Genomic DNA, 27,069 nt, shown 5'->3' with positions numbered 1-27,069 from the left:
TTGAGGGAATTACCCCCAAAATCAATCCCAGCCTTCCCTTTGTGGTATGGTACCTTGCAGTAAAATTTCAGAGAGATCCATACATTTGAACACAAGTTATTGTCTGGAAACTAGAAAAATGCTTATTTTTGGCCCCTTATTCCTAAACTTTTTGGGCAATTACCCCCAAACTCTATTCCAGCTTTCCCTTTGTGATATGGAACCGTGTAGTACAATTTCATAAAGATCCATACACTTACACACAAGTTATTGTCATGAAACTAGAAAAATGATTATTTGTTGCCCCTTTTTTGCCCCTAATTCCTAAAATTTGGAGGCAATTATCCCCAATATCAATCCCAGCATTCCCTTTGAAATATGGAACCTTGTGATACAATGTCAGAGAGATCCATACACTTACACACATGTAATTGTCATGAAACTACAAAAATGCCTGTTTTTTTGCCCCTAATTCCTTAAATTTGGAGGCAATTACCCCCAAAATCAATCCCAGCATTCCCTTTCTGATATGGAACCTTGTGGTACAATGTCAGAGAGATCCATACACTTACACACAAGTTATGTCTGGAAGTTACAATAAAATGCTTCGCTGGGCGCAGCTTTATACGACCGCAGAGGTCGAACCCTGAACAGTTGGGGCAAGTATGGACACAACATTCAAGCTTGATACAGCTCTGAATTTGGATTGTGATTAAATATTTGACACAGCATAGGTTTCTGACACAGAAAGAATGTGGTCTAAGAACTTCAATTTTTTTAATTTACCTATAATGGTCCAATGTCCAAAATCAAAATACATGGTTAGATTCAGCATATCAAAGAACCCCATATATTCAATTTTTGTTGAAATCAAACAAAGTTTAATTTTGGACCCCAACTTGGACAAACTTGAAAACTGGTCCCATAATCAAAAATTTAAACACGTTTAGATTCAGCATATCAAAGTACCCCAAGAATTCAATTTTTGTTAAAATCAAACTAAGTTTAATTTTGGACCCTTTGGACCTTAATGTAGACCAATTTAAAAAACGGGACCCAAAATTAAAAATCTAAAAACACAGTTAGATTTGGCATATCAAAGAACCCCAATAATTCAATTTTTGATGAAATCAAACAAAGTTTAATTTTGGACCCTTTTGACCTCAATATGAACCAATTTGATAGCGGGCCCACAAATAAAAAATCTAAATACAGGGTAAGATTCAGCATATCAAAGAACCCCATATATTCAATTTTTGTTGAAATCAAACAAAGTTTAATTTTGGACCCCAATTTGGACCAACTTGAAAACTGGGCCAAAAATCTAAAATCTAAATACATGTTTAGATTCAGCATATCAAAGAACCCCATATATTTAATTTTTGTTGAAATCAAACAAAGTTTTATTTTGGACCCCAACTTGGACCAACTTGTAAACTGGGCCCATAATCAAAAATCTAAACACATGTTTAGATTCAGCATATCAAAGAACCCCAAGAATTCATTTTTTGTTAAAATCAAACTAAGTTTAATTTTGGACCCTTTGGACCTTAATGTAGACCAATTTAAAAAACGGGACCCAAAATTAAAAATCTAAAAACACAGTTAGATTTGGCATATCAAAGAACCCCATTAATTCAATTTTTGATGAAATCAAACAAAGTTTAATTTTGGACCCTTTTGACCTCAATATGAACCAATTTGATAGCGGGCCCACAAATAAAAAATCTAAATACATGGTAAGATTCAGCATATCAAAGAACCCCATATATTCAATTTTTGTTGAAATCAAACAAAGTTTAATTTTGGACCCCAATTTGGACCAACTTTAAAACTGGGCCAAAAATCTAAAATCTAAATACATGTTTAGATTCAGAATATCAAAGAACCCCATATATTCAATTTTTGTTGAAATCAAACAAAGTTTAATTTTGGACCCCAACTTGGACCAACTTGAAAACTGAGCCCATAATCAAAAATCTGAACACATGTTTAGATTCAGCATATCAAAGAACCCCAAAAATTCAATTTTTCTTAAATTCAAACTAAGTTTAATTTTGGACCCTTTGGACCTTAATGTAGACCAATTTAAAAAACGGGACCCAAAATTAAAAATCTAAATACACGGTTAGATTTGGCATATCAAAGAACCCCAATAATTCAATTTTTGATGAAATCAAACAAAGTTTAATTTTGGACCCTTTTGACCTCAATATGAACCAATTTGATAGCGGGGCCCACAAATAAAAAATTCTAAATACATGGTTAGATTCAGCATATCAAAGAACCTCATATATTCAATTTTTGTTGAAATCAAACAAATTTTAATTTTGGACCCCAATTTGGACAAACTTGAAAACTGGGCCAAAAATCAAAAATCTAAATACATGTTTAGATTCAGCATATCAAAGAACCCCATATATTCAATTTTTGTTAAAATCAAACAAAGTTTAATTTTGGACCCTTTGGACCTTAATGTAGACCAATTTGAAAACTGGACCCATAATTAAAACTCTAAATACACGGTTAGATTCGGCATAACAAATAAATAAATGTGGTCAAAGATTTTACAAATCTAATGCGCCATACTGTGCAATTAAAGATTACTTCTTGAAATTTTTCAATATTTGAAATTTGAAAAAAAAACAATATTTGAAGAATAATTCTTTTTAATTTCTGAAATCTGAAATGAGAAAAAATTGACCCCCACAATTTCTTTGTACCCCCCCCCCCCCCTTTCCCCCCAAAAATTCTTTCCCTCAAGATATGGTCATAATCTCAATTCAAATTTCCAATGGAATTTGCAGCCATAATTACCCATTTAAATTTACCATAGTGCTAACTTAATCTATTTTATAATAGAATTTAAAATATAGTGTCAAATCTTTCATATGGATTTTTTTGTAAAAAAAAAAGATGCAACATTTGCAGATATTTTTACTGGTCTTCCTTTATAAATATGCATTTCTTTAAACATAATTTAAAAGCAGTGTAAAGGAAGTAACCAAAACGTTGTATTTGGATTACCTCCCTTACACTGTTTTAAATTATCTTAATTGTTCATTAACCATTACTTTATACATAATTTAAAAGCAGTGTAAGGGAGATAATTTCAATGATGTATTTGATTTATCTCCCTTACACTGCTTTAAATTATGTTTTGTACTAAAGTATTTGTCCATTAACCAGGACAACCTTGTTTTTCCCCCTTTTTTGCCCCTAATTCTTAAACGGTTTGAGCCATAACCCCCCAAAGCAAATCCTAACCATCCCTTTGTGGTATGGAAACTTGTAGTATAATTTCAGAGAGATCCATACACTGTTCCACAGTTATTGTCTGGAAACAAAAAAATGCTTATTTTTGGCCCCTTTTTGGCCCCTAATTCCTTAACTGTTGGTACCATAACCCCCAAAATCAATCCCCACCTTCCTTTTGTGGTATTGAACCTTATGGTAAAATTTCACAGAGATCCATTCACTTTAACTAAAGTTAGAGTGCGAAAACTAATGCGTATTCGGACGATGACGCTGGACGACGACGACGACGACGACGCCAACGTCATACCAATATACGACCACAAAATTTTTTTTGCGGTCGTATAATAAAATTAAGTGGACAAATATTATGTCTGAAGTAATAGCTTTCTTCAGTGTCAATGTCTCTATCAAATGTCGTTCAAGTACAAAGTATATATATATATATATATATAACTGGTAATGTTATCATTAGTTTTCAGGAAACATCAGATTATGAAAATTATAATTCCACAAATAATTGTAAGAAGTGCAACAGTTCTAAATTAAAATTTCTAATGATTTAGGTCTATCCCTATGCTCCGTGGTTGAAAAATTATCACTTTTCACATAAGGCTTAAAAAATATGCCACTATTAATAGCCTTCAGTGACAAAAATGACAAAGTTCCACCCATTAGAAACCTGAGAAAAAATAATTCAAATTGTCTTAAATATGAGCATCTTCAATCTGTGTGCACAAATGATGAAGAAAAGCTGTTGAAATAATGGATGTTACAAACTAAGTACCCTCTATGTGTTTTGGACAGATGGATGGAGTCAATGTGCTATTAGACCTGATCTCATCTATGGTGATGCAGGTCGAAACCATTTACTTAAACATTTTGTACATTTCCATTTTGCAAAATAAGATAGTCTACCAAAAGGTCAGTTTTATAGAACAAAAATCTAGAGTGGGTGACGCATATTCGCCGCAAAATTCGTTCATTTTCACCAACATCCGACCTACATTCGAATATTTGAAACTTTTTATGTAGGTTTCAGAAAGTTTACTATATGACAAAAATGTTTGATAAAGGAATTCTCTTCAAAACATTGGTCAAATGTTTTAAAAATGAACGCAAACTCAAGAGGAAATCAAGTTGTTCTTGTACCATGGGGGACACATTTTCGCCGAAATGTATGATATGACCAACCTCATTATCCTTGTATATTATAAAAACAATTGTTTGCAACTACATGAATTAGCATGAGAGAACATTCCTATACTATTTTTCTAACAAATATTTACTTTATGACTGCGCATGCATGACATATAAATCTTACATAATTGCCAGAATCGTTCAAAAACACCTGCGTATTTCTTTACATGTGCGAATAACATTGGAAATGGGGTAAAGAGGAATATCAACAGTTCGAACATTACAAACAGCGTTTAGCATCTATTTAGGCAAGTATTGGGTAAAGGCACACGAAATTTACAGAAAAAATTGCAAAACGGCGAAAATGTGTCCACGGCGAATATGCGCCACCCACTCTACCATTTATTAAATTATTTCAGCAAACTGCAAAAGAATTGTAACAGCTCTTCTTTTAATTTTATAAATCTTCTGGGCAGTACCATTGTATACACAGGAAAAGCTTTATATGCATAGTCATGTTATCGCTGTTACTTATCATGCTTATGACAAGCTTTTTAAAAAATAATCATAAAAACAATGAAATTCTTATCTGACTTCAACTTTCAAATACTTCTTAAGTAAGATAATTTATAATCTATGATGTAAGTTTCATCCTTATTAGTTCTTTCCATTGAATGTGGAGCTAGAAAATAAATATAAACAAGAATATCTGTGTCCATAGGACACCATGCCCAACTCACACTATCATTTGTCAATGTGTAGTGATCCATGTGAAAAATCATAATTTGGCAAAAAATTTTAAACTTTCATCTCATAATGAACATGTGTACCAAGTTTCAAGTTGATGTTACCAAAAATTAACCTGAAAATGTACTATTTTCACACTATCACATTTCTATGTTTAGTGAAAACAGAAATCGGGGTCAATACCATAATTCTGCAAGTAATTTATAAAGTACACATCACAATAGGCATGTGTTCTAAGTTTCAAGATGGTGTGAACACAACTCCATGGTGAACTACTTCCACCAAGAACTCTAACCTGATACGGAAGAGACAAGGGACTGACACACAGACCAGCAACATAATGCCCCTCTAAAATATAAAAAATGACCTAAAGTCATGAAAGCTTTTCCAAATTCATTAAAAATACAAAACCTCTAAATACTATCAAATATACCAAAGGTACTTTCTGTAGCAATACTGAACTTATTATTAAGTCATAAAGTAATGTGGATGCTGACAAAGAAGTGGGAGACTGAAAAAAGGGAAAGGCCAATCTAATTAAAATTAAATCTCTGCAGCAACCAAGCATAAAAAATAAGCAAGTGCGGAGGTTTAATTTTAATTAGATTGAAGGAGAGGCAGAACCAGGTGTAGATCAGGGAAAGGCACCAAAGAGGCAACTTTAAGAGAGGGACTTGTAAAACGTATATGCATTAAACAATGTACAATTGTCTGTTTTATTGTTTGTATTTGATCATGCCATAACCATCTATTGTAAATGTGTTTGTGCTAATAAATATTGTCTATTGTCTATATGTAGCTCTATAAGGAGCCTCCTGCTATATCTGCCTCTGAGGACAGGGGAAAGAAGATAAGTCCTTAGTAGAAAGTTTATCAAAAACAATCAAACAATTGTGGCAAGTAAGACCCGAATGTTCTATATAGGGTCAAATAAAAGTAAATTTCAAATTTTCCAAATTTGCATGTTATGTTTTTTCCCAATTGCCTGAATGGTTGCACCTTTTGACATATATTTAATTATCCTGAAAACAATTACCCTGGGACCTGTCAATCACAGGTCATGAAAGTTACTCATCTATTCAATATTTATAACAAATAAATTCCAGATACTATGTTCAATTTGATACTTCTAACATTCCATGAATTTGGGAGACAAAATTTTAAATGGCTAGTATACTTATATGAAAATAAATAATCAAACCCTCTAATTACTAATAAACAGTGTTCTGAGACTGTGTATGATATCTGTCTGTATCATAGTGGTTTCATATACAATCTATAAAACAGACATGTTAACTAAAAAGTTTGGAATGCTGTCAGTGAGGCTTCATGTTATCTTTCAACATGATATACTAAACATTAAAATACTGGGGTAAATAATAACATGCATAACCTATATCCAATGAATTTTTTTTATTCATTATTTTATAAATTACAGAGTTTAGTATGTAGAGCTTATTTGTTATTTTTTCAATAAGTCAATTATTTCCACATTTTCAAAATCTTACCACCATTTGTGGTTTACCTCATGTTTACAAACATATTTCATCAATGTTTAGAAATAACATAGTGAAAACAAGCATTCTGAGAGTATTGCATGGCAATACATAGTTCCCTACCAATTAAAAATTCATTGTACTGGAACAAAATGCTAACTTGATCTATGACTTGTCATGGCGTAAACTATATAACAAATATCAAGTCAATATCTTCAAGCATGACGAAAAAAAGTGTGGAAAACTGATTATTTGAGTGAATTTTCTAAGTCCAAGGACCATAACTCTGCACAAAATCATCAGACCGGAACAAAAGTCGTAATTGATCTGTAACTTGTCATGATAAAACAATATAACAAATATCAAATCAATATCTTCAAGAACGAAGAAAAAAATTGTGGAAAAATGATTTGCCAGACTGATGGATGGACAGACAGACAGACAGATAGACAGACGGAGTGCAAACCTAAAGTACCCTTCGACTTCGTCAGTAGGGGACTAATAATTAAAAGGAAAAATATCAGAAAATACCACATTATTTCTCAGTAAATAAAAAAAATTGTTTCTCTGCAAGTTTTAATTTCACAAAATGGGATCAATTCTTTAAAAAAAACCAAACACCAAGTGTATGCAACTTATCATTTGCCAGGTAAAAATTGTTTTTTAAAACTATTTCATCTTTTATCATTTTAGGCATAGTTGTAATTTAAAAAAAATATTTATGAAGTAAATCTGTTTTCATTGTTAATCCTTACTTTCATGTCAAGTTTTTCTACAGATATCTTGATGAAACCACTAAAATGGAGTTCTTGGTATGGGAAACCTAAAAAAATCATGTTCTGTAGTAAAAGCTGTGCAAGTTTGGTTGAATTCTGTCAAGTCTTTTTCAAGGAGTTTGCAGATAAGCAAAGTGTGACATCAAGGATGACAGTTGATGTAAGCGATCCCTATTTGTTGCTTCAGCTGTACTGTCTAGCCACACTAATAAGAAGTTAGCAATCTACTATTTAAATTCGACATGCAATCATGCCTGAGAACAAAGGAATAATTGTTTTATGACTTGAACCATATTATTTGACTGTAAAAACCTTACCAGTAAGAAGCAGAAGCATACTGAATCAAATCTAATTCCAGTAAACTGCTTAGTCAACAAAAAGCTGCTTCATTCCTGACTCCTACACCAAAACAAAGAGCTTTAGACTGAGTTTCAGCAAACTTGTCAAATATAGAATCAAACTTGACTGGAATAATATTTTCATTGTTGTAAGAATAGTATAACTTTAGTTAAAAAAAGATGTGAATGGAAAACAAGTTTTGGGGACTGTAAGGAGAGAAAGATGAAATGAAGCTTAAATTAAAAACGAGATCAAAATAATTTAATAAGATTAGACATTGTTAAACTTTTAACAGCAAAATTTATTATGTCTTCAAACGAATGGAACATTAAGGATGACACAAATAGTTTTTCCTGCTGCCAAATTTTCAAGGGCTCTTATTCCATGAAAAGTAGGTATTTGAAATGAGATGAAATCTCAAGTTCTCAACCTATTATTATACACTTATAAACCAAAAAATCTGCTTAAATATGAAGGCAAAAAGAAAAAAAAAATAACTATGGGTATTTGAGATTGAGTATGATGGAAGGACAAACATGGGCCAGTATACAGCCTGGCTGCTGAGTAATGGGGACATAATCATAAATACTAACTAGAGTGATATCAGGATTTTAAATTGCTGAAACTACTAATCTAAAAAGATCTTATAATAATTTTTCTTGCAATTGTGGGTTTCTTTCAAGATAGGATTATCAAGTAAATATGTGTTAATGCATACCAGTAAAAGTTTTTGCAAAACCTACAAAAATCAATTCAAATAGAAATTACTTTCAAATAATTACAAACAGATCGTTCATTAAAGCATTACCAGAAGCCAACGTTGTAATAAAAGCTTACAACAAAGCCAATCATATGAAAGCATGATTAACGTAAAACTAAAGAATTAGTAATATAGCTTTTCCCTGAATTATTTGATCTTTAATTGGGATTATATATAAATTCTCTAGCTCTGTATGCATTTAAACAGGATCTAACGAGTTTGATAATTCACACATTGATAAAATTAGTCTAATGCAAATTCCTGTCATATTTATCTAAATCATTGTAAAAACAGATTCTACTACTTCACCCTCTTTACAATATTTTATACATTTGAAAATTTAACTATCTCAAGTGGATGGATTTTGTAATCAACAGTGATGTTAGGTAGATTCTATAGATCTGTGATGTGCAGTAAATGGAAACAAACAAAAATAAATAAATTGCAAGAAAGCAAGAGAATGATACAGCCTTCAAAAAACATATCATTATGCATGCAATGCATTTTGCAACCAAACAAATTCTTTACAAAAAAATGTAAACTGTAGAAACTTCTCATTCGAACTGTTATAAAGGGGTAATAGAAAGTGAAAATAAACTTATTCAAAGTCAAATCATAAATAATTAGCATATGCTGCAAAGCATTTATCCATGCTTGTTATAATCCACTGTTAATTGTTGACTTACCTGAACCAATCTTGATAAGTCCATTGTGCTGTATAAATATTGTATCACATGCTAAATTTCCATGAGTTATTGGAGGATTGCAGGAGTGAAGGTAGCTGCAAATATACCATGTTACATAATTGACAATCAATGCTCGATTTAGCTATACAAATTATCTCCCTTTGAATTTTTTTTAAGTGAAATCGCAGTAAATGCATAGACATGTGAAAGTGCAATCGAAAATTTTACAGACGTTATCCAAAAATGTAGCTGAATATTCCTGTTTACAAAATTTGAACTTCTATCTTGATTTTAGGGGGGAGTCATTTCTCTCAGTTAAAGTAAAAGTTATTAGAACTATTTCAGATGTTAAATATTCTTTTAGTTTTACAATTGTACAGCACTACATTGTACCAAAAATATAGAGCAACACTTTTATTCTTTAATTACATGGTACTAAATGTATTTTTTAAAATTTATTTGTACTTTAATATTGGTGTTATTACTGCAATACAACAACAAATCAAAGCACTGTATGGTGTTTGAACTTAGTACAACACAATAAAGTACAAAATTGGTAGTTCAAACTTGTAGTATAAACATAGTACTGTAAAATTATGGTATCAAAAAACACCAGAATATGGTAGCACTTAAACAGTACTATATAGTTCTGGTACATTTTAATACCTCAGTTACAGAACGTACAAGTATACTAAACCAAAGTATCTGTGTAAATATAAAAGAAAACCCATATTGGCACCAATGATTTTCAAAATGTCTTCAACTTGCAGAAATAAATGTTGATTATGTGTGTTTCAATAAAGCATTGCACTTTTGGTTTGAATTATTTCCTTTCCATTGGTTATACAGCCATGAAATCACTGTAAGTTAATTAAATTGGCATAACCTTAAAAAAACCTTCACAGTTTGATTTGTTTGTTTTTTTAAGTTAACTGTTCCCTTCCAAAACATCATTTTGGGTGGCACATCTTCTCTATCTTAAAAGAGCAAAATGTTTCTGAAATTTTACTATTTTTGCTAAAAATCTGACAAATCTCCCTTATGACATCACTTAAATATCACATTCAAATTGTGTCATCAAGCCAAATCTAATATAAGAAAAAGGAGATGTGGTATGATTGCCAATGAGACAACTATACATTAGAGACCAAAGTATTATTACATCCACAAGATTTTATTCAGATATTTCATCGTATATACATACCTCAGTGCAGAAAGAATCTGGGTACACCATCTCTTCCATGCCTATAAAAAGAAAGAGGAGCCATTTTAATTTCCTACAGCATCTAAGATTCATTTTCCTAACTGCATGACTTTTTATATAAACAGTAACTTAATCTATTAACTCAACAATTTTTGTTATCCCTAAATAAACTTACTGTGTGTCCCAAATACATATAAAAGTGATATTTGATGAAGAGGAAACATTCAGTAAGTCAAGGATAGAAACTAACATTCCCCCAGTCACCAAAGAAGAAAGAATTATAAAATGTTAACCAGTTCTGGAATACATTAAGTGCTAATTGCATTAGATGATGTCCTCATTCTGAAGAGTATCTCCAAAAAATTTGTCCATGATTTGTTTACAATTCAAAAACAAAACCAATAATCCAAATGTTTCTTGTCTTTTATACTGTGATGCACATTATTTTCAAAATTTCAATTATCTAAAATTAACATATTTCACAGGTCATATCTCTTTCACATATTTTGAATATAATCAAATTTCATATTCTAAAGTAGATTTTTCAGTGATAAAAATGTAGTATTTTAATGAGTTTATCGCTGCTGTATCTCCCTTTTTTCAAATACATTTCACACATTAATAAAGGAACGTGACATACCTTTAAATTAAATGTTTTATTATTTTTCCTTGTTTTCTTCATGAACTGAGACAGTGAACCAGATGACATATATTCTGTTATGAAGATGACCTGAAATAAATGCATAATATATAACTCCCACAAAAATCAATAGAATCAGACAAATCAACCTGATCTAATTCCTCCAAAGAAAAGGATCTGCAATGTACCGTTTCATTTGTGTACTGTTAAAATAAATATATGCATTATCTCACAGTTCAGACCAATCACATATCAATCTTAATTTGCACATTAACTATTTTTGTATAGATCTTTAATGTACAACAATTAAAGCTGCTTGTTTGTTAGCTAAAGAACTATTTGTTAATTAGCAAATGTAGCAGTAGCAATCTCAGAATTTCAAATTGAAGCTGGAAGCTGCAAATTTAAGCCACCAAGCTTCTTTGATGCTAAAATAAAGAATATTCTAAGTTTTTTGTCTTTAAATCTTTTTCTGTTGTGTCATTTCTGAAATATCAAATAGTTTTATATGTAGTAAACAATCAGTCTAAAGAATTTATTTTCTGCAAATGAAGCTTTTATTACATTACATGTTTTGATTGGCTAACGATTTACCAGATAATAGTAATCATAAACAAGCTCATATGACATGGCAAAGATCTTACATGTTAACTAACTAAGACCAATAATGATAACAGGAAGTCAAAAATTGTTTTGCTGAGTTTGAGCAAGGTCAACTTTAAGTCAACTACATCTCAAGGTCAAAATAATATGTAATAAAATGCTTCGCTGAGTGCAGCTTGATACGACCGCAGAGGTCCAACCCTGAACAGTTGGGGCCAAAATGGACACAATATTCGCGCTTGATACAGGTCTGAATTTGGACTGTAATTAAATATTTGACACATAATAGGTTTCTGACACCGAATAACTGTAGTCAAAGAACTTAGAATTGGTTATATGATTTGAATTTATATTCAATTTTTTGCTTTTGTGCAATACACTATGCTGTTGCGAATTGACCCCCCCCCCAAAAAAAAAATAAAATTACCCCCCCTTTTTTTTGCTTTTGTGAAATACACTATGCTGTTGCGAATTTTTTACCCCCTACCCCCCAATTTTTTGGCAAAAAAAAAAAAAAATATTTGAAGAAATTTTCTTTTTAATTTCTGAAATCTGAAATGAAAAAAAAAATTGCCCCCCCCCCCCCCAATTTCTTTTTTACCCCCCTCCCCTATTTTTTTTTTTATATGGTCATAATCTCAATTCAAATTTCCAATGGAGTTTGCAACCATAACTACCAATTTAAATACATCATAAAAGTCTTAAAATAGAAAATGACATATATAATCATTGCTAAAATTAATATTCCTTTAATAGTAACTTCTAAGAATAAATTGACAGCTAATCACCTCAAGACAATACAAAATTTCTTTATACATAATTTAAAAGCAGTGTAAGGGAGGTAATCCAAACATACACAACATTGTACTTTAAATGTGTTTGGATTACCTCCCTTACACTGCTTCTAAATTGTCCATTTACCAGGAAACCTTTGTTTTTCCCCCTTTTTTGCCCCTAATTCCTAAACAGATTGAGCCATAACCCCCCAAAGCCAATCCTAACCATCCTTTTGTGGTGTGGAAACTTGTGGTACAATTTCAAACAATTCTATACACTGTTTCACAAGTTATTGTCTGGACACTAGAAAATGCTTATTTGGGCCCCTTTTTGACCCCTAATTCCTAAACCAAAGGGACCATAACCACCATAATCAATCCCAACCTTCCTTTTTATGGTTTCAAACCTTGTGTTTAAATTTCATAGATTTATATTTACTTATACTAAAGTTATTGGCAAATTTCCAGTTATACAAAAGTTATTGGCAAATTTCCAATGGAGTTTATTGTACTAAAGTTATTGGCAAATTTCCAATGGAGTTTATTAATACTAAAGTTATTGGCAAATTTCCAATATACATAATTTAAAAGCAGTGTAAGTAAGGTAATTCAAATGTGTTTGAATTACCTCCCTTACACTGCTTTTAAATTATGTTTTGTACTTAATTAATTGTCCATTAACCTGGATACTCTTGTTTTTCCCCTTTTTTGCCCCTTATTCCTTAACTGTTTGAGCCAAAACCCCCCCCAAAGCCAATTCTTACCATCCCTTTGTGGTATGGAAACTTGTGGTATAATTTCAGAGAGATCCATACACCATTCCACAAGTTATTGTCTGGAAACTAGAAAAATGCTTATTTGGGCCTTTTTTTGGCCCCTAATTTCTAAACTGTTTGGACCAAAACTCCCAAAATCAATCCCAACCTTCCTTTTGTGGTCATAAACCTTGTGTTTAAATTTCATAGATTTCTATTTACTTATACTAAAGTTATTGTCCGGAAACCAAATATCTTCGGACGACGACGACGTGATACCTATATACGACCGCAAAAATTTTGCTGTCGTATAAAAATCCGTTCTCCAATCCTCCACCAATAAAAGGTAAAGTTTATTTACAAAACTGTATCCACTAGATTAATGTCTCTTTAGTGGGATATAGTTATTTACACTTTAACCTTAAGCAGGGATATAATTTTAAGTATATAAAGATAAAATAGAAAAAGACCAAAACAGTCTTATATCACTAATTAGTATACCGTAGAATCTAAAAGTATACAAGCATGGGATTCTGGACTATACCAAGATGCGAACATTCTACTTTGAAAGCTATCTATTAGTTCTAGAATTGGTTGGAATATAATCTAAAGGCTGTTATCTTTTAGCATGAAGTTTGTAGCATAACCATCTACAAAGAGGTTCTAGCAGTTTATCAATGTCTGATATAAGATCTTTAGAGCTCAACTGTGAGCAATAATAATATGGGTCGATTATGATTGTTAGCAAATCAAAGTTAGTGTTAAGCTCATATTTGGCAAAAAGCACACTGCACACTTCAATAATTTCCAGAGTTAGAGGCATTCATATAGTATCCAACTCAGTACACACCAGAAGAAAATGACTTAAGAGTTTCATCACTTTTTCAGCATAACATGCAGGTTGGATCAGGATTAGTGTTGTTGAATACGGCTCTTTTGGTTTGCAGTATATAGCTTCCAGTCAGGATCTTTAAACGGATTGGGATTCTTGAGATATTCTAGTGTTTGCTGAGCTAGTAGTTGCGGTTGGGTGACATTTTCCTATGCGATATATTCCACCAAGGTATTGTAGAGAGCTGAACATCGAGGAGTATTGTTGGATCCGCTCAATCCAGCACGTGTTTACTTTTTGGTTAATCAGGTGTTTCCATTTCATTTTTGTTATAGTTTTGTCAAATAAAGATGTATAAGGGTCTTGTATTCCATATTTAAAGAATATTGTTTTGAGAGCAAAACAGCAAAATATAAATGAACCTAACTTTAATATTTACTTACTCTTGATTTGCCATCTTTTGTGTCTGTCCAGTACTTGTGAAATTTGACTATATTTGGATGGTCTAATTGGATTAAGTTATCAAACACCTGTCTTATTTTGTCCTGCAATGATAGTAAAATTCTTAAATCAATTTTTGCTTTACCAGATCTGAATTTATTTAAATCCGTTAATCAACTTAAAGTATTTGTACTACATGTACATATATTATCATTGTCTGACACTCTTTTTCTTATTTTCTACATTTGACTTAAGCTAATAAGTAATTAATCTTCAAAATTGAAAGTATATCAATCCATTAAAATAACCTGTCTGGTCCTAGAGGAAAGATGCAACTATATTTTAGCGTAATTCAGTTCTTTTGGTCACAAAAAGTAAGTAAAGATGAAGCATAAAATTTATGTCATATTGGCCTTCTTTTTCTTAAGATGTTTCTCCCCTTGATGCATTCTTTCAGCAAGTTATATAATTACAATTCACTTCATAGGTGTGTATAAGATCTGAACTCTGACATAAAACTTAATATTTATGTGAACCATAAAATGTAGGTCAGAGTTTAAATTGGAAACCCCCAAAAAATACCCTCAGGATATTTTGGATTGAATTTCTAAAACTGTATTGAATAAAAATATTTTTTGAATAAGTTTATGATGATGGATGCAGAATGATGGGAATAAAATTACATATGATACCATATACATATTAAAATAAATGTTGATAGTGTCCACATGTGGACACAGATGATGCCCCTGCTTGCATATCATATAGTTATAAAGGGACATAACTGAAGAACGGTAAAAGTGACGCTACCCAAATTTCAACTTGATCTGAGTTTTGTGGTAATAAACATTGTGTGTAAGTCTCATAACATTTGGTTGAGGCTAACTTAAAGACCAAACAGCCTATTGTTGATGCGCATCAACTAACGCAACTTGGTAGTGACATAAAAGCTCTATGACGTTGTTTCTAGCCATGAAAAAAAACGTCAAATTATAACGTCCTATTTCGCGTTTTTCACGGATTCCAACATGGTGTACGCTGAAAACTACGTCTTCCAAGAAAAGTGGAATTAAGCGTCGCACTGTTACCTAGTGGAAATTAAACACAAATGGACACAAAAGATACTACACTATCTGTAACCTCCATTCTAATAAAAATAATAATAAAAATATAAATTTTGAACTCGGCTTTTTGCATTTGCGCCGATCTGCATTTCACTTTTTTTCTTTCACTTGCGCCGATTTTGTCTTTCATTTGCGCCGATTGTGTACAGGTAAATTATAGGTGAAAGTTATTTTTTTATTTATCAAATAAACCTCTTCCGTTAGCCAGTTGTACATATGTTATGCCGAATTGTCAATTATAACATGTATATAACTGTTGTCCCCTGCTCACAAAGGGGAGGTGGGAGTAGAATTTCGAGCAGGATAAGTCAATTTAAAAGATATTGTGCACTCTGTTTACATCCACTAAAATCACGGAGTAAAATTCTATTTACAGCATTTCAAAGCACCACAATAAAATCCATTAAAATGTAATACTAGTACAATGAATTATTATCTTGCCGAGAATTTATATGCCACACATCTGATATATTCCTTTCTTGTCATTTTATCTTTTCTATACTTGTTGTACTTGCCAATAACGAAGTCCATCTTTTCTTTCTCGTGTCAAAACGAAGTTCTCGAACAATATGACCAAAATTATCTTAAACATAAGGGAACACTATTTATATCCATATATTACCATGCAATATACATTCTAGGTTTGCTACATGTACATTATTTACTCGCATAGCAAATAAAGTATCAGGGCTAGTGATAAAAAAAAGAAAATAGGCGCTAATGAAAGAATCAAATCGGCGCAAATTAAAGATCGAATTTTTTTTTAAATCGGCGCAAATCTCGTACGCCCGTGTAACTTTACACTGGTAAATTTATATGACTTACGCTTAGAATTTTAACTTAATATGTGATTTTCAAAACTGAGTTTTCAGAAGGTAATGGCCGATAAACAATACTTTCTAGAAATTTCGATATACTGGCAACGTATGCATGTTGAGATTAACTTATTTCTTTAAGATTCTCGTAAAATAATGGTGATCTTGCAATGAAGTTAAATTTTATCTATACTGCTTAATTGACAAAATATTATAGTAAAAATAAAAATGATAAAGGTTCATTGTCTTTTGTCATTTGTTTCATTTCAAATTGTCTCAAGGAGAAATGATAAAGATTTCGCCTGATCTCACAGAAGCTTAAGGCAAAAAATATAAGAAATTAATATAATCAGTGAATGTGAATTAAAATAAAAATTTACGGTTTTGAAAACTAAACTTGTTGTAAATTTAACTTATGACAAAAAACAATTGCTTCAAGAATAAAATCCAACATAAAATTTCTCACTTTCAAAAAGCTACAATGACCGGAAAGATTGAAAACAAATTTCGATTTTCAATGCCGACAATCTATACATACAACCTTGTCGTTGTTTTAATTTCCAAAATGAGCTATTTAGATTCATAATATTTCATCCTGTTTTGAGAAATACTGTATAGTTTTCAACGAAAAATTATTTCTTAGATTCTAATCCAATTTTTGAATTAAAAACTTATTTGTATTTTATATTTACTGTCTCGTTTATTCAAAACACGTGAGGTAGTAACAACGGGGATCGTATTTTATGATAGGTTAAATTGATGTAAAACGTTTTAGAATCAAAAACTTCAATTCACATATTATACCTATAATTTTAATTTTCTTATATTTTAAATATTCAGAAATAATGAATCCACAAACTAGATGGAATAATTTGTATACACTCGTCTTAGTCGGGACACATAATGGTATAAAGAAGTCCGTCCGTGCTAATGTCTGTCCGTCTGTCAACAGTAGCGAAAGAGTGCGCTAGGGCGAAGTTCTGAAATTGACGTGACAAAAAAACCCACACATCTAGTCTAATATAGTCAAATAGTCTGTAAGTTAGCCAGTATCATCTTTCATTTCTCTTTTTATTTTTCAATGATTTTGCTAATGAGAGGGAGAGGACAAAAACAGACTTTCCTTTCTAAAGCGTCGTAAAAGATTATTTCGAACAATTTTTCTTTCCGACGGATGGTGTTTCTGAAGGTTAATTTTGTGCGGCAACAACATCATGGATCTGATACTGATACATAAATGTGATCTCTTGTATTACCGGATAATAAAGTAGGTGAATATAGTTGTTATTCTTGATTCTTGAAAATTTAAATGTGGGTTTCAAACGTCCAATTTGCAATTTTTTTCAAACAGTACGCCAGCAAGGAAAACTTGTACTATGACGTCAGATTCGATGTTCTGAAGAAAGACAACTCTTTTCTTCAAAACGAACGAGAAAAAAAACATGAAAATTAATCATAACTTTTTTGAAAGGTCGGTGACATATACATTTTTTTGCTTTATTTTGAAGAGTACACATGGCACTTTCCTTCTTGAAATTTTTATGAAAAAATCACTGGTAGATATTTTTTAATACTTGAAACATTTTTCATTCTTGCGTTTTATTTTTGGCGGGAATGAAATAAATCATATTTTTTAAGATCAAAACAATAAGAGTCTTAAACTCTTGAACCTGTATTTGATAGACACAAATCTACTATTTAACATGAAACAAGAATTATGCTTGTAGGTTTGATATAATGGGATTTTTTGAGAGTTTAAATAACAAGCAAATATCATGTTAATATTCGGGAAAACACGAAACTGAGGTTGCTATAGTGACAAAACTAAGTCGGTGACCCCCAATTTTTTTTATCATATTTTGTTCCTCAAATCACGAAATACCTTCACACAAAATATTAAGGAAAAATCACTGGTAGAACTGAATAGGCTGTTTGGTCTTTAAGTTGAGAACAGAAACTAAAAATTCAGCAATTTTTCTATTTGTAAACACGCATAACTCTATAACGGTTATGTATAAGATTTATAACATTTGGTTGAGACAAACTAAAGTTAGAGAACAGAAACGAAAAATTCAGCAATTTTTATGTTTATAAAGGGACATAACTCAAGAATGGTAAAAGTGTCGCCACCAAATTTCGTAATTAATCTGTATTATGTAGTAATAAGCATTGTGTATAAGTTTCATAACATTTGGTTGAGGCAAACTAAAGTAAGAAAACGGAAACAAAAAATTTGTACTTGATCTTAGTTTTGTGGTAATGAATATTGTGTATAGGTTTCATAAAGTTTGGTTGGGGCAAACTTAAGTTACAGAATGGAAACTAAAAATTTTATAAAGGGGCATAACTCAATAATGGTTAAAGTGACACTACCCAAATTCAACTTGATCTGTGTTTTATCAGTGGAAGTCAAAATTAAACATTGCATTGTATAAAGCATTGATTGTAGTTGATTCCAGGGCGCAGCTTGATACGACCGCAGAGGTCGAACCCTGAACAGTTGGGGCAAGTATGGATACAACATTCAAGCTTGATACAGCTTTGCATTTGGATTGTGATTAAATATTTGACACAGCATAGGTTTCTGACACAGAATGAATGTGGTCTAAGAACTTAAAAATTTTAAATTGGACATTCACCTATTATGGTCCAATATCCAAAATCTAAATACATGGTTAGATTCAGCATATCAAAGAACCCCAAGAATTCAATTTTTGATGAAATCAAACAAAGTTTAATTTTGGACCCTTTTGACCTCAATGTGGACAAAGTTGATAAAGGGGCCCAAAAATCAAAAATCTAAATACATGGTTAGATTCAGCATATCAAAGAACCCCATATATTCAATTTTTGTTGAAATCAAACAAAGTTTAATTTTGGACCCCGATTTGGACCAACTTGAAAACTGGGCCCATAATCAAAAATCTAAATACATGTTTAGATTCAACATATCAAAGAACCCTAAGAATTCAATTTTTGTTAAAATCAAGCTAAGTTTAATTTTGGACCCTTTGGACATTAATGTAGACCAATTTGAAAACGGAACCAAAAATTAAGAATCTAAATACACGGTTAGATTCGGCATATCAAAGAACCCCAATAATTCAATTTTTGATGAAATCAAACAAAGTTTAATTTTGGACCCTTTGGACCTCAATGTGGACCAATTTAAAAACGGGGCCCAAAATCCAAAAACTTAATACACGGTTAGATTCAGCATATTAAAGAACCCCAAAAATTCAAGAATAAAACCCCATTGAAATTGGTCAAGAAATAAGCAATTTATACGAAGTATCTTCTTTTGCACAATACTGTGCAATTAAATATTTCTTGCTATTGTGCAATACTGTACAATTGACAATTTCTTGCTATTGCGCAATATTGTGCTATTTGATATTTCTTGCTATTGCGCAATACTGTGCAATTGAAGATTTCTTGCTATTGCGCAATACTGTGCAATTGAAGATTTCTTGCTATTGTGCAATACTGTGCAATTGAAAATTTCTTGCTATTGCACAATACTTATTATATAATAATTTACACATCCTGTTTGGTGTGTATCTCCTACCATATCATTATTATTTGCTTTTAAATATAAATCAGAAATAACCAACTTAAAATGGAAAATTTTAAAAGAAAAAAAAAAGGAAAAAAAAGGAAAACCCCCCCCCCAATTTTTTGAACCCCCTTATGATTTATCACCCCCAAACTTAATCCCAGCCTTCCCTTTGTGGTATGGTACCTTGCAGTACAATTTCAGAGAGATCCATACACTTGAACACAAGTTATTGTCTGGAAACTAGGAAAATGTGTTTTTTGGCCCCTTTTTGGCCCCAAATTCCTAAACGTTTAGGGCAATTACCCCCAAACTCAATTCCAGCTTTCCCTTTGTGATATGGAACCTTGTAGTACAATTTCATAAAGATCCATACACTTACACACAAGTTATTATCATGAAACTAGAAAAATGCTTGTTTTTTGCCCCTTTTGTGGCCCCTTATTCCTAATATTTAGAGGCAATTACCCCCAAAATCAATCCCAGCATTCCCTGTGTGATATGGAACCTTGTGGTACAATTTCAGAGAGATCCATACACTTGAACACAAGTTATTGTCTGGAAACTAGAAAAATTCGTAAGGGTTCCGCGGAACCTAGTGTCTCGCCTACTTTTGCTGTTAATCGCAGGCTCAACAAAAATGAGGAAAAAAATTTATAAAAATATTCCTCTCTATACTATCTTTTGATTGTAAGTAGCTTCTGTCCAAGTTTGGTAAAAATCCAGGATAATTTATGAATCTAATAAATGTTTTAAAAACTTAAACTGCAGAATGTAAGTTATGTTGACTGGAAGAAAAACTAAGTCCATTTATTAGTAAAATACGAAAAAATGGAACAAAATTTTATCAAAATTTCCTTCTAGATACTAGCTTTTGATCATAAACAAGCTTCTGTCCAAGTTTGGTACAAATCCAGGATAGTTTAAGAAAGTTGTTAAAATTTTAAAAACTTTAACCACAGAGTGAATGTAATGTTAACTGGCAGAAAAACTAAGTCCATTTATAAGTAAAATATGGAAAAAATGGAATTTTTTTTTTACAAAATTTACTTCTGCATACTATATTATGATCATAAACAAGCTTCTTTCCAAGTTTGGTAGAAATCCAGGATAGTTTAAGAAAGTTATTAAAATTTCAAAAACTTTAACCACAGAGTGAATGTAATGTTTGCTGGCAGAAAAACTAAGTCCACTTATAAGTAAAATACGGAAAAAATGGATTTTTTTTTTTTACAAAATTTACTTTTGAATATAATCTTATGATCATAAACAAGCTTCTGTCCAAGTTTGGTAGAAATCCAGGATAGTTTAAAAAAGTTATTAAAATTTCAAAAACTTTAACCACAGAGTGAATATTTGTGGACGCCGCCGACGACGACGACGACGCCGACGGAATGTAGGATCGCTATGTCTCGCTTTTTCGACAAAAGTCGAAGGCTCGACAAAAATGCTTATTTTTGGCCCCGTTTTGGCCCCTTATTCCTAAATGTTTTGGGCAATTACCCCCAAACTCAATTCAAGCTTTCCCTTTGTGATATGGAACCTTGTAGTACAATTTCAGAAAGATCCATACACTAACACACAAGTTATTGTCATGAAACTAGAAAAATGCTTGTTTTTTGCCCCTTTTTTGGCCCCTAATTCCTAAAATTTTGAGGCAATTACCCCCAAAATCAATCCCAGCATTCCTTTTGTGATATGGAACCTTGTGGTACAATGTCAGAGAGATCCATACACTAATACACAAGTTATGTCTGGAAGTTACAAAAATGCTTATTTTTGGCCCCTAATTCCTTTACTGTTGGTACCATAACCCCCAAAATCAATCCCAACCTTCCTTTTGTGGTATTGAACCTTGTGGTAGAATTTCATAGAGATCCAGTCACTTAAACTAAAGTTAGAGTGCGAAAACCAATGTGTCTTCGGACGACGCCAGACGACGCCAACGTCATACCAATATACGACCACAAAAATTTTTTTGCGGTCGTATAAAAATTACTTGATATTTAGAAGAAAATACAAATTTTGCAATTTTTCCATTAATAAAGGGGCATAACTCTAGAACGGTTAAAGTGACGCAACCAAAATTCAAACTTGATCTGTGTTTTGTGGTAATAAGCATTGTGTATAAGTTTCATAACATTTGGTTGAGGCAAAATTAAGTTAGAGAACGGAAACTAAAAATTTTGCAATTTTTCCATTTATAAAGGGGCATAACTCTAGAACGGTTAAAGTGACGCCACCAAAATTCATACTTGATCTGTGTTTTGTGGTAATAAGCATTGTGTATAAGTTTCATAACATTTGGTTGAGGCAAACTCAAGTTAGAGAATGGAAACCATTTTTGGGACGTACGTACGTACATACGTACAGACAGACAAGGGTAAAACTTAATGCCCCCACCGCTACGGCAGGGGCATAAAAATATACTGTTCAAACTTGATCCTAGACCAGTGTGATAACCCTACACAGTTACTACAAAGGGTTTAATTATGAATGCTGGAATGGTATATCAATGCAGTACCTCTTGAGCCTTCAAGTTCCTGTTTTCAGAAAACTGTACTTCATTCCATACTACTTCAACACCTTCTTCTGTATCCATAGCAAGAAAGGCATAATCAATACCTGGAACATCACGCTGTTCTACCTACAGAAATATTTTACAGTATACTTAAATTAAAACATCTCTTTAAAAGTTCATCTAAGCATTCACATGTAACTATATTTTATCCCCAAAATATGTACATAGCAATTGCAAGTTATATAAACGTTAACTGTAATATTTACAAGTTCACAAGACTGTTTAACATCATTATACCACATATGCGATATGCAATTTCCACAGTATAGGTGCCTGTTATCCTGAAATACCTTGTTTTGGCGTATGCATTGAGTTGAAAATTGGTGATAATGTGCAGGAATGATTTGTGCATACAGCAATTAATTAATTTTCTTCGATTTTGCACCGATCACAGCATGTTAGATGTATGAAGTTAAAACTGACGATCCAGAAAATGTGGAAACTCAATATTACCTATGTTATACTTCTCTGAGTACCAACATTTTTACACGGTTAGCCATTCAGTTAAGAAATAATCTAAGAGTAAAACCCTTCATGCTTAGCTTGGCAGCTGTTCAGCCCCTGGAACCGTAACAACAGAAAACAGTCAACTTTTTGCACAAAATCAAGGTATTTCAGGATAACAGGCACCTATTCCATGTATACTGTGATTTCCTATATATAAATTAACAATATGGATGATAATAAAGAATAATTTTTTTTAATTCAAGCTTTTACCTTTAATTTCTTATCTATATATTTTTTTCAATACCATCATATTTATGTGCCATGACCTAAATAATTTAAGAAAGACTGAACTTTTACAATATAATTATTTATCTTTAGAATATTATTTACCAGAAAACAAGAAGTTGCTCACTTTAGAGCATATACATCATGTACATAAAAAAAAGATGTGGTATGATTGCCAGTGAGACAACTCTCCACAAGAGACCAAATGACACAGAAATTAACAACTATAGGGCTTTCAACAATGACCAAAGCCCATACATGTATGGTAGAAAGATCAATTTTCGTCTATAGTTGGGTGGCACATTCACGAAAAAAAAGCTTCATTACATGACTGAAAACTTCTTTCCCATTAACTGTTGTTTTCTAAATTTTCCCTCAAGCATCATATAGAAGCACATGATTTTCTGCAAAGATGTGTATCTGATTACACTATAAGGACCATACAATTTCCCACAAATTTGTATATCTGATTAGCAAAAGATATGATACACATGAAAGTAAACATGCACCAACAACCTTTCAGGAGATCATCAAAGAGCACCTGTCTCATTTTATTACATTGTACAATAGACTTATCCATATTTGTACGCCTTTACTGGAAAATGTCCAACACCTCAATGCAAAATACATTGCTGTATGATGTCTATACTAAATTTTACAATATCATGGGTCAAGTGTCACAGATTCTCATACACCAATCTGAGTTGTTTGTTAATGAATGAATCTGAATGTGTTACACTGGTTAGCTCTCAGTCAATCGGTGTAAAAGACTCATCAAACAATCAGTTCTTATAAATATGTTTTAAATTGGGGCCAGATCACCCTTTAAATATGGGGCCAGATTGACTTGGTACAAAACGACTTGGGACAAATTGACTTGGGGCCGGATCGACACGAAAGCCCTCATTATTTTCTTCCGTCTGTCCCCCTATATCTAATACGTTTTAAACCAAACTGTACAATTGCACAGTAAATCATATTCCATTTGGGATATTATTGCTGAAACGTTTATCATTACTCATTTAAGTGAGTGGTCCTTATAACCTGGAACACGTTTTCAACAAAGTAAAATTTATTACTAATACTATCAATAAATAATAATAATATAATAATATTTTATTCAATAAAATATCAAGCATATGAGTTAATACAATACTCAATATATACGATACATAAAGACATTACTAACACATACTTTGTAAAATATAATGGTATTTTATGAGTGTAGATAATCTTTAACTGCATGGAAAACATTTGCTGATATTTTATCAGGGATAACCCATGAAAGCTTTAAAGCTTGTTTCCAATGGGGTCCCTTCATGTAAACGGCTTATAGTTTCGACATACAAAAAAGATATCACACAAATTAATATGACATAAAAAATTCATATAAGAATATTTTGAATAAAAAGTGAGTTTAATAATATAAAAAGAAGTCTGATGAGGCCGCACTATAACTTTTGGTCAAGTACTCTTTAACACTAATTTTGAAATCCTTTATTTTCTTTATTTTTTTAACATTATTTGGAAACATATTCCAAATCTTACTTCTTCTCTTCTTTTCTGCCATCTACCACATGGCGAATATTCTAAGACTTCCCCTTCATCTTCTGACTCGTCTGCACTGTCATTTTTTTCTGGTTGTTCCTGGTCTGCATCTCCCATGTCAAAATTCTTACCTGTACGAAATTTCAGAATACTCACGAAAATTTACTTTTGGAGCAGACGGAAATTGATAAATCTCACCTTCAGCAGCAAATATTAGAACTAAAAAAAATAGAAATGAAAGGGACACACCCTCCAGGTAATATACAAAGAAATCAACTTATCAATATAGTTGAAGACAATCTTTTAATTTTAAGTTATTCATTTTCACCTCTTGTTTAATAGGTTATATTTTCGTCGGACTTGTTATTTGATCACATGACCAATGGGGAACTAACCGCGAAATACACATGTGGAAATGTGGAATGTTTACCAAAGATATTGACTGATTTATCGTAAAAATGGGTGTTTATCTGTCGACGCCAAACACTGAAAAAATTTCAAGTGACGAGACATGTCAAGGTTTCACATATGGGGCTTCTTCAATGCAGGGTTGGCGAATGGCGCAAGAGGTGAAAACAACATGATCATGATCTTGTCCTTAAAAATATTATGACGCCTTGAAAGGCTAATCTAATTTTTGCTTGAACGACTCACATTGATGAAAACATTGATAAAATTCAATGATGATGTGTAAAGATTTGTAAACAAACACTCTTTATAAGGCTACCATTATTCACTAATTTTCGAAAATTACTTCGATATTACTTTAAATCTGTCAAATTATGTCGGTGATACATTCGTCAGATTTTTCCTCGGTTTTCTGTCCGTTCGCTCCCATAACACATTTGCACCCTACACTTTGGCACCCCACACATTCATCCCTGGGTTCGTTTGCAACCTATTTTTATTCAAATACAGGTTAAATTATTAGATGTTATTCAGATATATTTATATTTTGATGAATAAAATTCATGATTTTTTTAATGAAATATTTTTTTTGTGATTAAATAATTAATTATTAAATGTTAACTATTTATGATTGCTGTTAATTGCCTTAAATTGGTATTTACAAAGCATATTTGGTATCTTCCCCTTTTCTTTTACAAGTCTTATATCAGTTATATGAAGGAACTTGACAATATTCATTATTCATTTCCTCAAAATAATTCACAAAACATTAAAGAAAACCTGTTTACGTTTTTAGAATGTCACTTGATTCTAAAACAACAAAAAAACTTAATATCTGTATTTGATAGCAATACACTTAATTACTAAGGGTTGTTCCATTTAAACATACATGGTACCCAGGGAAGGCACTTTAAAAATGGGGTAACCACCTATTCAATTTAATTCAATATTTATTGGAAAGAGCACAATAGAGGCGTGATCCAAATACAGACAATAATAAGGGGACGAAGTCCCCTATTACATTAGAAAAATCAATAAAAAAAAAAAAAATCGGGAAAATTTCCCGAAATTTTCATTGTACTAATGAACTCAAAATCGTTAACTTTTTTTTGGTAACTTTTTTTAATTCCCGCATTTGCGCAGAAATCTACTTCCTTCTTCTGGTCTCGTTTGTCATGAGACTTTGAGTGAAATATATATTTATCAGTCCAGTAAAATATAGGAAGGAACACAATAACAATTTCATTTCTAATTATTCTTTGATATGAAAAAACGTTACCTGATGATAGCATTTCTTTGTTTACATTAAATATGACGTCATAACTAAAATAACGTCACAACTAAAATCCCTAACAACAGAACCAAAATCGGAAACGTTACGGTATTTCCGTTTCTTTTTTAACAGATTTAGAACATAAATTATGTCTGAATTAAAAAAAATAATTTATATAGACTTCGTCCCCTTTCACAGGTAATGCCTGCCTCATATTATATTCAACAACATATAAATGAAATATAGATCAGAGCTCCAGATAAGAATTCACAAATTGGGGTTTTTACCCACCATTTTTTTATGTAATTGGGTGATAAAGTTTTTTAATTGCATTATCAATTCCAATTCACCCCTCAAGCAAATATCAAATTGGGTTTTTCACCACCAAGCTCCTTAATGTATTGGGTTTTTTCAGCAACACAATATTGAATATTTAGGCATGTTATAATCACATTATATCAACCCCAGATGTGTTTCCATCTTAAATGTGTTTCTTTCTTTGTAGAATATGTGCTAGCTGTTTTATTTGGTTTATTCACTGACGAGCAATTGTACATTTAATTTGTGTCCTGTTTTAAACGTTCTGTCAGTTTTGTATTTCTC

General features: G+C 31.8%; 2 protein-coding genes across 5 annotated transcripts in view; one reads left to right on the top strand and one right to left on the bottom strand.

Annotated features, from left to right (window-relative positions):
* The window catches only part of LOC127712155 (nuclear receptor-binding protein-like), a 46,296-nt gene extending 21,295 nt beyond the window's left edge, over positions 1 to 25,001 (bottom strand). For 2 of the 4 annotated variants that reach the window (XM_052218430.1, XM_052218440.1), the window contains exons 1-6: positions 24,786 to 25,001; positions 22,449 to 22,571; positions 14,432 to 14,533; positions 11,023 to 11,112; positions 10,383 to 10,423; positions 9,179 to 9,273 (exon numbers count right to left, since the gene is read on the bottom strand). In XM_052218430.1, coding sequence (XP_052074390.1) covers positions 9,179 to 9,273; positions 10,383 to 10,423; positions 11,023 to 11,112; positions 14,432 to 14,533; positions 22,449 to 22,571; positions 24,786 to 24,902 — 568 coding nt within the window. In that variant the 5' untranslated portion in view covers positions 24,903 to 25,001. The remainder of the gene's footprint in view (positions 1 to 9,178; positions 9,274 to 10,382; positions 10,424 to 11,022; positions 11,113 to 14,431; positions 14,534 to 22,448; positions 22,572 to 24,785) is intronic. The other 2 variants (XM_052218449.1, XM_052218458.1) reach the window with 1 other exon arrangement.
* A 153-nt stretch (positions 25,002 to 25,154) lies between these two features.
* LOC127711888 (protein phosphatase 1G-like) overlaps positions 25,155 to 27,069 on the top strand; it is a 37,972-nt gene continuing 36,057 nt past the window's right edge. The window contains exon 1 of the mRNA XM_052218052.1: positions 25,155 to 25,354. Coding sequence (XP_052074012.1) covers positions 25,244 to 25,354 — 111 coding nt within the window. The 5' untranslated portion in view covers positions 25,155 to 25,243. The remainder of the gene's footprint in view (positions 25,355 to 27,069) is intronic.

The sequence above is a fragment of the Mytilus californianus genome, unplaced genomic scaffold, assembly GCF_021869535.1.
Source record: "Mytilus californianus isolate M0D057914Y unplaced genomic scaffold, xbMytCali1.0.p SCAF_1, whole genome shotgun sequence".
Classification (NCBI taxonomy): domain Eukaryota; kingdom Metazoa; phylum Mollusca; class Bivalvia; order Mytilida; family Mytilidae; genus Mytilus; species Mytilus californianus.
Note: the sequence above shows the minus strand (reverse complement) of the source record. Positions and strands in the feature narration are given on the sequence as shown.